Source organism: Melopsittacus undulatus, chromosome 6, assembly GCF_012275295.1.
Source record: "Melopsittacus undulatus isolate bMelUnd1 chromosome 6, bMelUnd1.mat.Z, whole genome shotgun sequence".
Lineage (NCBI taxonomy): Eukaryota > Metazoa > Chordata > Aves > Psittaciformes > Psittaculidae > Melopsittacus > Melopsittacus undulatus.
In genome coordinates this window covers 70,410,386-70,421,704 of record NC_047532.1, presented here as the reverse complement: position 1 = coordinate 70,421,704, position 11,319 = coordinate 70,410,386, and the positions used below count along the sequence as shown (strand labels likewise).

Here is an 11,319-nt window from a genome sequence, read left to right as displayed (position 1 = left end):
TCACAGCAGTAACCTTGCTTAAGGCACACAGGTGGTGTTAGACACCTCCCTAAATCAACTTCTGCAGACCCTAAACATCAACAATTAAAATGACCTGGGGGCAATTCTATAGCTTCAAGAGTCAATTTACATTCATGTAGAGGATTTAAACACAGGGTATAATATCATCACTTTAAAGCTGAAGTCATGATGAGTGCTCTAAGTTGATTTACTGAACTTTTGCAAATACAAGCTGCTCTAGTGATTCACACATACATACGTCATTAAAAAAAGTGTTAGAACAGTGAGTTGTTTGAACTATTTATTGTGGAATCCTGCACAGAGAATGTTTATAAACAGATTTGAAACTTGTGAGGAAGAAGGGTTGATTTCATGAAGCTGTAGAAGTAGCCATTGCTTCTTCATAAGCCTGGAGGGCCAATTGTATATAGCCTTCTCTCTGCGATTCAGTTTTTGCAAATGCCTGCAAACATGACAAGAGAGACAATGTACAATTAGGAGCATCCCTGAACAATGGTATGTCATCATTCCAGTAGTACATCAGCCAGTGACAACCCAAATCCTAGAGCAGCTATATATAGTTTAAAAAATGGCACAAACCAGCCAACAAACCAGTATGTGTAACAGTTCTAGTTAAGTACCCACTTCTTACGGGGAAATTAGACTACTAACTTGACTTCTGTTTAGAAGCTTTATGTAGTTACATAACCTTAAAGCAGAAAAGCATACCTTGATCAGATCAATTCCTTGAAGCTTTCCTTCCTTAGCTTCTTTTGCTGATGGACATTGAGGATGAAGCATGTGATACAGTGTAATTAAACTCGTAGCATCATCCAGCCTAAATAAATAAAGGGTCATCTGTAGTAAGTTTTCCCTCAATACTTAAGAGCACTTAAAGAACATGTACTTTGCACACCACAGACTTTCTTAAACTGCTTTCACTGGCTATATGCTAACTGGGACATATAGGTCAACAGGCATCTCATCTGTTGCAAAGGCAACCTGTTCAGGAGAAGGCAGACCAGAAGCATGTGAGCACCAACACTCATCAGGTAAAGTAATCCATATTGCACTTTAAGCCTGATGCTTAACTAAGGTGAAATGTCTCTGTGAAATACAATTAATTACCCAATAACAAGTATTTAGCAGAACTGCAGAAAGTTGTAAACATGGACTGCAATAACCAGCATGTTTTACAGATGTAGTATTAGAAATCTTGTGACACCTCAGCCCTCAGCTGCATTCAGAACTTGAACAGATGCAAGCATTAGCTAAAAGTGTGTGGTAGGTAAAGATGCTCCAAACTCCAGTAATGTTAATTGTCCAGACATTACAATTTTTCCTTTAACAATTTGATTCCAAAACTGGAACTTTTCTATTGTTTCCTATCCTTGAGTTTAAAAGTAAGATGTTGAAAGCTTCCAATTTTAACAGGAGGGTTAAAAAAAGAAGAAAAGGGTGTGCCAATCTTAAAGGCCAAAAAGACTGTTAGGCTTTAAGACCAGCGCTGGCCAGAGCTGGTATGGTGCTTCCATTCAGCACCTATTTAACTAAAAGTTACAGCTAGCCTAAGATTTAATTCAAATGAAAACTTATTACATATTATAGAAGTACTGTATTTTCAAACACTGGTACTTGTTTTCTGTTTAGATAACCAGAATTAGTAAGTGACAAACACCACTTACAAGTCTCTGTTGATCATATCTATTAGTAAGCCATCCGTTTTCTTTCTGTTGACTAGATACCACACCATGCCTCCAAAGTGTCTTGTTGAACGAAGCAGGTCGTACTTGGCATGTTTCTCAATGTCATCATATGCCCGATGATGAACCTATACACAGAAAAGTTTTCAGTCTCATCAGCATAACTGGAGCTGGATAACAGTTTCTCCCCTCTACATCTCTTGAGTTTCTATGTATTTACTCCCTAATGTGCAGGAGTAAGCCACAGGCTGAACCATGTGACACTTAGGCTTTATACATGTTACAATTCAGGTAACACTGGGATAACCTAAATTCTTGGTACTTAGGTGTAGACATCTTTATGTTAAGAGAAAGCTAAATATTAGCTGTGTGCTAAAAATCTGGTAAGGGAGGAACATATCCTCTGAATCTTCATTGCTGTCAAGTTGTAATCTCTCCCTTAAGGCAAAAAATACTAGAGCAAAGAGGTGAAATTTTACTTTGAGGAAAAGGTACTTGAAAATTGCTTAACAGAAGTTACATTCTCAGTGCCTTGAGAAATTACTACAATTTAAAGAGAATTAAACATTTTAAGGCAAGTATAGATTAACCTATTCACCAGTAGCTAGATTTCTGCTAGAATTGTATTTTTGTACCTGGTCTTTGTCAAAAATAATACAGTGCTCTCAGCTGCACTTTCATCCATTATCTTCTTTCAAATCCCAGTGCAGCAGTCAGCATGACTTGAGTGAGCACCGCTCTGACTGTGGTCACTTACAGGCATTATCATAACTGCTGGTTTGATACCAAACCCCCACTACATAAGGGCCATTTTTATGCATCTGTAGTTCTTTATGTACTGTGGAAATTACTTAAACAGAATCCTGGGTTACTTTTCTACAAAAAAAAAAAAAATATAAACAAGATAACAGGTCATCTATACAGGGAAAAAAGAACATGTGAGCAACACCTTTGATGCCCAGATAATGCTGATAGTTACTGCTGTGGGAAACCAGGACATGGTTATAGAACAAACCCTTAAGTTATTCATTAATGCTATTTATACTAGAAAAAAGGAAAGTGAACTCACTCTGATATAATCAGCTGAATCTGGCTCAAACTGAGCAATGCACATGTTGAGGACATCCTCATGACGGTCTTGCTGAAATACGGTCTAAAACAACAGTTCAAATTCAGGACTAGATTCCAAATCACACCATTCCAATGCTCCAAAATCAAAACGGCAGCCACACATTTCTGTTCTAAGCAACACTTATACTGAGCACCCCCCTTAATCAAAAACCAAAATGAATAAGACATAGGAACTGCTTTAATAGCATTGTATTAATGTTTCTTTGGTTTCTTTTCCCCTGATGTTTTTTCAGATTAAACATGTGATTTCATCAAAGCAGAACAAATTAGGTGTGGATTTCTGTACAACAGAATATTTGCACCTACCCAGGATTTACCTTGCCATAACCTGAAACTTCATTACAAGTATTTTAACAAAATTTCAATGATAAGCAATTGTTCAAAAGAGAATTCAAGCAGCTTAAAAACTAACAGCAGACTGGTTTACTCAAGAGTTACTCTGTCCATCTAGCACAGTTTCACTGTCCAAGCACAGTTAAGTAAAAATGATCAGTTTCCAGACTCAGCGATCTTACCCCAAGGTGTTCATCCTTGAATAGCACTGGGGGAATAATTCTGCGCCCTTCTTGTGGAAAGAATAGTTGTATCATTCTGTCTCGCTCATCCCAAGTTGCTTTGCGTAACACACCATTTGGTTCTCTAACAACAATGAAACGTTCCTGAAAAGAAGGTTAAAAATCATCTCCCAAAGTCTGCTCTCTGTAGCCAGAACCACTGCAAAAAGATCCTATTTTGCCAAAGCCCTTCTCTAACTAAACTCACACTAAAACCACCAATTTCTATTGACTGATGCTATGTGCTAGATGCATCATTTCTCCCTTGATACCTGCTCATCAAGTGCTACATTTTCACCTTCATTTTACTGTGTGACATAACTGCATGTGCCCACACTGAGAGCTACAAGTCTGTGAAGTTTACACAGATAACCTAACTAATAGAGAAAGGAGTTAAGTGTTGCTGCCAGACGGACTGATGCCTTTAATAATACATACTGAGCTAAGAAGAGAAGAGTCTTGGACTTTTTCAACTGTTTCAGAGGTAGGTGCTAGAATCAAGTAAGAGCAAGTGCAAAACAAAAAATACAAGTAAAAAACTCCACACTTGTATCTCTTCACAAGCATACTTGATTTAGGCAGCACACAGGAAAGTCTGCTGGAATGAGGAAATTTTCAATACATTGTGGCAGAAGAATAAATAGCAGGTACCTGGAGAGAGTTCTCAGATGGTGTAGTATATGAGAATCACACAGTTCCTTAGGGTTGGAGGATCTCTGGAGATCATTTAGTTCAACTGACCACAGGCCTTTAACTGAATTCTACTCTTCTGATCATGACCCTTTGAACTCTGCCATTTACCAAGTTCTCACTCCACCTCACTGTCCATTCAAGTAACCCACATTTCCAAAGCTTACCTATGAGGATGTTATGGGAAACAGTGTCAAAAGCCTTGCTAAAGCTGAGATACATATAACTGACTGCTCTCTTCTGTCATGCTGACTTCTTGCCATGTCATCATAAAAGTCTATTAGGTTAGTCAAGCAACACTGGTGAATCCATGCTGACTACTCCTGATGAACTTTTGTTCTATATGCTTGGTGATAACCTCCAGAATGATCTGTTCCATCTCGTTTCTGGGGATGGAGGTGAGGCTGACTGGCCAGTAGTTTCCTGAGTCCTCCTTCTTGCCCTTTTTGAAGATGGGAGCAACACTAGCCTTCCTCCAGTCATCAGGCACCTCTCCTCTATGATCTTTCAAAGATGGAAAGCAGCAGAGCAACAACATCTGCCAGTTCCCTCACTACCCGTAGGTGCATCCCATCAGGGCCAATGGATTTATGGGTGTTAAGCCTGACTAGCCTACCCCTAAACCAACCCTCTATGACCAGGGGGAAATCTTCCTTTCTCCAACCTGGGAGACTGGGCAATTCAATTCACAGTATTATCACCATATGCATGTTTGAACCATGGAGACTTTTGAGAATCGTAACTATTTGTTAACAAATTTTACAGTCTCTTACTATTGGTACCTAAGACAATCTGGATGTTTCATTAAACAAAGCAATCTTTACACCTATGCTCCATGATTCTATTTGACAACTTTTTCTTCACAGTTTTCCTGAGAATTTATTTTATCACTTATTCAGCTTTCCTTTGCCACTGTGCTGTAACTCCATCTTTTGGTCTATGCCCAGTAGTAAGTAATCCAGTCCCCCAGAAAGATTCTATGAAGTCTGGAGGAGCATGCCTAGCATATCACAAGCATCTGCTTTTGAAATAATTAACCAACTACCCCAAGCCCCCACCAAGACTGCTTTTGAGTACTGGAATGTCAGTCACTATCAGTCATAAACATTTAGAAATACATTTCTTTGTATTTCCTTGTACCAGACTGAACTTGCACCTCCTCAGACTTCTTACGAACTAACAGAACTATACTTTATTCAAACCTAAAGGTTAACTTGACATTAAGAATTATAAGGTCTTGAAAGAATACACTGTTACTTACACGATGTGGAACAGAGTAAGTTAAATCTGTAAAGATATATTTTGTAGTTTCAGTTCCTTCGAGTAATTTGTCTTCTGCTAAGACATCATCAATTGGCTCTCTTTCATCCAAAACAGGGGGCATGATTAGTCTTTCTTTAGCTTCCTCAATGGCTTTTCTTGTGGCCTCAGAAAAGGAAAAAAAGTTAAATTTTACAATTAAGAAAAAGCTAACATACAATTTTTGGACAGACATGAGAGATGAGACACTAACTAAATCTGCAGGTAGATGAATCACAACTGAACAACACACCACTACTGTAGCTTGGGCAAACTACTGGAGGAAGTTCCTAAACAAAAATCTATATATACCAGTGCAAGTGCTGAGTTTATTTCAGTTGTTTTATCATGGTAAATTTCCTCCAAAGCATAAACCACAGTCAACAGTTTAGGGAAAGAAGATAATTAAGAAAACCTGTTACTCAAGAAAACAAAAAAATGCATTTGATTTCCTTTCATATTCCATGATAAAGCAAGAAAATCTGTATAAATAAAACTATTTAAAGTGGAGAAACACTATTTACATAAAACCTAAATGCTCCAGGCTTAGGGGAGAGCGGCTGGAAAGCTGCTCATGAGAAAGGACCTGAAGGTGCTGACTAACAGAGCTGAACACAAGCAGCTTGTGCCCAGGCAACCAAGAAGCCAACAGTATCCTGGCCTATCAGCACCAGTGCGGCAGCAGGGCCAGGGCAGTGATCATTCCCCTGTACTGGGACTGGTGAGGCCCCACCTCGAATCCTGTGTTCAGTTCTGGGCCCCTCACCACAAGAGAGACATTGAGGTGCTGGAGCAGAGCCAAAGAAGGACAATGGAGCTGGTGCGGGGCCTGCAGCACAACTGTGATGGGGAACGGCTGAGGGACCTGGGGGGGTTCAGTCTGGAGAAGGCTCAGGGGGCACCTTATTGCTCTCTGCAGCTGCCTGACAGGGGGATGGAGCCAGGACAGGGCTGGGCTCTGCTCCCAAGGCACAAGGGATAGGACAAGAGAAAATGGCCTGAAGTTGTGCCAGGGGAGGTTTAGACTGGATATTAGGAACAATTCCTTCCCTGAAAGGGCAGTCAGGCATTGGAACAGGCTGCCCAGAGCAGTGGTGGAGTTGCTATCCCTGCAAGTGTCCAAAACCGTGCAGATGAGGCCCTCAGTGACATGGGTTAGTGGTGGACTTAGCAGGGCTGGGGAATGGTTGGACTGGATTATCTTAAGGATCTTTTCCAACCTGGTTGATTCTACGATTCTAGGAAACAAGTAATGAAACCTAAATGTTGGCAACAGCAACATTAAAGGAAGCAGAAACACAAACTGTTACAGGACCACTGCAAGCTTTTTGCTAAATCCAAAACTTATATCAACACGACGCGGAGCAGCCTACCTCTTCCAGCTGAGCTTCTGTCATCAGCTTGTATGTGGGTGGTTTAAGTTCCTTCTTCACTGGCCTAAACACCTTCTGCAGATTGAGCCCTGTCATTTTGTACAGCAAATTCTGAACCGCTTCATCCGTGAAGGCAGGCTTGGCGTCTTTTCCTCCTGCAGCATTTCACACTCTATTAACTCAGCCGGCGGGAAGCCGCGGCCATACCACCTCCTCCCACTAAAGACACACAGCAGCCCCCCTCCTCCCATCCTCCTTAGATCACCATGAAGGGCACTTGCAATGAGAGAGGGCTCTGTGGGGGATCCCTGTTCCCATCCCTTCTCCCCTAACGTACCGTCCGCGGCCGCCGCGTCCTGCCCGAGCCCCCGCCGCGCTCGGCAGCCCCACAGAGCCCGCGCCGCCCGCGATAGCCGTGCCGGGACCCATGGGCTGAGCGCAGCCATCTTACACACACGCCTCTTCCCTTCCCTTCCCTTCCTGCCGCCCCAAGGCGCGCCGGGAAATGGAGGCGCCGTTCACCTCAGCGTCCTGTCATAGCAGGGCCGCAGGGGGAGCTCACCGCCCCGCCCCGCGCCTTTTTAAACCGAGAAACCTCTCCCAGTGCGTTTGTGTGAAGAAAACGCTGTCGAGGGTGAGGTGAGGATAGGTTAGGGTGGGAATTGGTTCTGTTAGAGCAAGTAGCGGGAGCAGGGTGTGCAGCAGAGGGGGCCGTCTGCTTCCTCAGGTGGGAAGGGGACGGAGCAGAGGTCTATCTTGGCAGATCTCCTTACTTCTTAGGAAAAGGAGGAATTGAGATAAGTGTGATCACTTGCCACAGTTAAACCATTGGTAAACAGCAATTGCTCAGGGACTAGGAAGGGTGTGAGGTGATAAATGGGCTCATCTCTTTAGGGGAGTAATGGAGCTGGTGAAGGATGTGGAGTGTAAGTCGGGTGAGGAAAAGCTGAGGGATCTGGGGGGTTTAGTCTGGAGAGCTGCCTTTCAGGAGGCTGGTGTAAGGAAGTGGCTGGTCTCTTTTCCCAATTAGCAGGGGATAGGACAAGAGGAAATGGTCTCAAGCTGTGCCACGGGAGGTTTAGACTGGATATTAGGAACAATTTCTTCCCAAAAGGGTGTTCAGGCATTGGTACAGGCTGCCCAGGGCAGTGCTGGAGTCACCATCCCTAGAAGTGTTTACAAACCGTATAGACGAGGTTCTCAGTGGCATGGTTTGGTGGTGGCCTTGGCAGTGCTGTGGAACGGTCAGACATGATCTTCAAAGTCTTTTCCAGCCTAGCTGATTCTATGATTATATTAGCAGCTGCTGTGCCTGGTGTCTCTCTGGTTGGTCAGTGGGCAGGGCAGGGGCTGCTGCCTGAGAGGGAGAAATGTGGTAAATTGTATAAAATTTAAAACCATACGTGTCTTTAGTGTATCTGCTAATTTGGCACTTACATTGTGACTGAAGGGACAGTCTAGTTGCCAGGTGCCACAAGTAGTCATGCCTGAAAGTACTTACCTGCTGAGGAGTGTATGTGTCATGCACTTCCTCCCTCAATCCCTGTTTCTGCAGGTGGTGTTTAGTCTTCTTGTGTTGAGGGAGCTTTAACATTTTTGTTAGTGAGGGCAAATTGTAGACTGACAGACTGCTTTGAGTTGGAAGGGACCTTAAAGCTCAGCCACTTCCAGCGCTCTGCTACAAGCAGGGACACCTTCCACTAGAGCAGGATGCTCAAAGCGCCTTCCACCCTGGCCTTGAACACTGCCAGGGATGGGGCAGCCACAGTTTCTCTGTGAAACCTGTGCCAGGGTATAAATGCATGTATATGTATAAATAACTGTATATAATATAAATAGTTGCATTGAAGTGTAAAACCAAAATTTCTGTTTATATCCAATAGGCACAGCAGATCAGATCTAATGGCTGTGAAGAGAGGGTATGCAGTTGAAATGGTTATTTCATTACAACTATAACTCATTTCTTATAAATTAGTCTGTTTTAGGGATTGAAAGTTCATTATTACTCAGAAGTTTGTTTTCTCTAGCTGGCCTGTGTCTTCTATTCTGATTGTCAATCTTACAGACTGTTGTTAGGGGTGTGTGAAACAGAAAGAAAACCTATTATCAGCAGGCAAGTCTTTGTACAGGGTCCCTGGAAGATCTGATTTTACAATGCCTAAAGCCACACGTTGATGCAGGCTGGCTGATGACTTCCTGTCCAAACAGGAAATATTTCATCTCCAGGAGAGGAGATTTGGATACACAAGTAATGTGCTTAAATTCTGCAGATTTCTATTTGGTTTAAAGATGAAGTTTATTGCTTTCCTAAATCAAAAACTGAATTGTTACTTTTGATAATGGAGATTGAAGTCTTGGAGTAAAGGGAGGTTTTATATGTTGGTCTTCATTAGCATCAAGTTAAGCGTCAGGCGAAAAATAGATTTGTTTCTAATAATAGATCTTCATTATCCTAGGGAGTATTGCTGTCCTCTTCTGCCTTACTCCATATTCAAACACATGTGCTGGGTTGAATTTTATGTTCAAGCTTTTCAATATCCTGGCCTTTGCACTCTCGGAAAGGTTGCAGGAGGGCATATTCTTCTCATATTTGTATTGGTACTGTTAGGTTGAAATTCCTGAGTATTTAAGAGTGCGAATGAGCCCTTAATATTATTTTAATGTGATTTTGTGCATAATTTGTTTAAATAGTGCTTAGAAAATGAAAAAAATAATTTTGAGGAAATGAAGAAGGTGTTTTTCAGTTCTTGCTTGGAGGATCTCTAGGGTGAGAGTTACACCCTATAAGGGAATTGGGAAGTTATTTGGCAACTTGCCTAAAAGCCACTTCAGACCTGTTCCTGAATTTGGATGGCAAGCTAAGGTCCATTTAAATTCACAGAAGTGCTTAGAAAAACAACAGAATTTATTGGGCTATATCCAGGAGAGGTTAAATTCACAGTCATTCTGTACTGGAGTAGTAACAGCTGCTGTGAGGATTAGCCTTTTGGCTGGTGGGATGAAAGGGAATATTAACTAATTATACTATAGATGGAAGTATAGCAGGTTAACATAATTTGTAAAATAAAATCACCTTATGTTGAATAGACTGGTTATATTTTATGTATTGTTTATATTTGTACTGAAGTAAGTTTTAAACAGGATGTTTTATATTGGTAGACTTAAAAATAAAACACTACCTTGAAGAATCAGTGGTGTCAAAAACTGATAATGAAATAAAGAATGTTTCTCAGCTTTTGGTATTATTCTGAATGCATCCCAGGACAGTTGCTGTTGGAAAATTACAACCATCTGATGGTGAGTGGATGTCCCCTGTGAAAGACACTGGTGGTCTAAGTCTGGATTCTATTGGGAAAGTGTCAATACAAAATTACCTCCACAGTTGGCATTAATTTCCTTTGTGTTGGTCGTTTCAGGAGAGCAAAAGGATCAGATGGCTGCTGAGAGTGAACCAGTTTGGTTAACATGTTGGGGGAAGAGAAGGCAAACTGGGAGCTTAGGAGCTTGCATTGTTGCTTTGCCTATTGATAAAATAAGGGATGGTAGTTTGGCAGTCTTTCTGAATAATAAATGTGTTAAATTAGTAGTAAGAAGTTCTTAGGAAGGAAAGATTCTTTGTTATGAAATAATACAGGGTAAAATACCAAATGTCAGTTTTGGTAACTGTGCAGCCAGGGGCTGTAAGAAGAAAGAGAACGCACTCAAGGCAGGCTGTGTACGTCTCCACAGTTGATGACACGACCTTTCTAAAATTAATTGTTGGTTCTCTTGTTCCTGGTAAGAAAGAACCTGACAGTCCTGCGGAACATTTTTTCTGGGGTGTGTAATGGACCAGATTGGAAGCTCTTTTTACTAAACCTGCAGGGTTAGTCTGAAGAGTAATTATTTTTTCACAGAGAGGGCAGAGAGAATGCTGAAGTAGGACAGATGACACAAAGCTTATTATATCATTTAATATGCTACGCCTTTAAAATAAAGGCTTTTAAAGGAACATTTAAAGGATTTAATGTATTACGTGTGCTTGATTTTGTCTCCCCATGCCCATAGATGAAGTGAGGTATTTTTTTCTGAAATAATTGGGGTGGTCATTTGAATTAGTCACCTCTTTTCAGGCATGTTACCTGCAAGCACCTTATTTGCTAGTTTCTTTTGTTGGAGGGAGAGTATTATTTTCTCAGGAATTACCTTTAAGGTCTGTAGCCATGGATTTCATTGCCATCCAGAGCCCTGGTAGCTCTTTTGATGATGGTGATGGTGCATGAGCCTTTGCTAATACGTCAGAGTGGGTATTTTCTGTCTTAGAGACCATATAGGTATCTGAAGCTGTTTTAGTTTCAAATTCCATTGTGATACTTGACTGCACTGACATGTCTGTGGCTGCAGAACTGCTGAGCCAAACCTACCTCCTGCGGTAGAATTAGGGCTAGTTCTGCAGGACAAAGCCCATTTTCCCAAATAATAAGAGATGCCTACTAGAACTGAATGATGGAACTCAGCTGTAGCCATTATCATCCTGAGTCATCAGCTGCCTCCTGTTGCCTATGGAAATATCCTTAGGGAGAGGGAATG

At 41.6% G+C, this 11,319-nt stretch overlaps 1 protein-coding gene across 1 annotated transcript; it reads right to left on the bottom strand.

Moving 5' to 3' along the window:
* Positions 1–288: 288 nt before the first annotated feature.
* Positions 289–7,217, bottom strand: MRPS22 (mitochondrial ribosomal protein S22). Its single transcript, XM_005154134.3, has 8 exons — positions 7,088–7,217; positions 6,751–6,905; positions 5,340–5,504; positions 3,350–3,493; positions 2,773–2,856; positions 1,686–1,831; positions 730–838; positions 289–463 (listed from the first exon to the last, which is right to left on the bottom strand). The coding sequence occupies exons 1-8, from the start codon at positions 7,194–7,196 to the stop codon at positions 371–373; spliced, it is 1,005 nt and encodes a 334-aa protein (XP_005154191.3). The 5' UTR covers positions 7,197–7,217; the 3' UTR covers positions 289–370.
* Positions 7,218–11,319: the final 4,102 nt, after the last annotated feature.

Bases quoted from the DNA above. Each gene is read 5' to 3' on its own strand.
- MRPS22 (XM_005154134.3), bottom strand. From the start codon at position 7,196: ATGGCTGCGCTCAGCCCATGGGTCCCGGCACGGCTATCGCGGGCGGCG. The intron at 5,505-6,750 runs GTAGGCTGCTCC...TCCTTTTCTGAG, and splicing joins CAGAAGCTCAGCTGGAAGAG to GCCACAAGAAAAGCCATTGA. The intron at 464-729 runs GTATGCTTTTCT...TCATGTTTGCAG, and splicing joins AAGGAATTGATCTGATCAAG to GCATTTGCAAAAACTGAATC.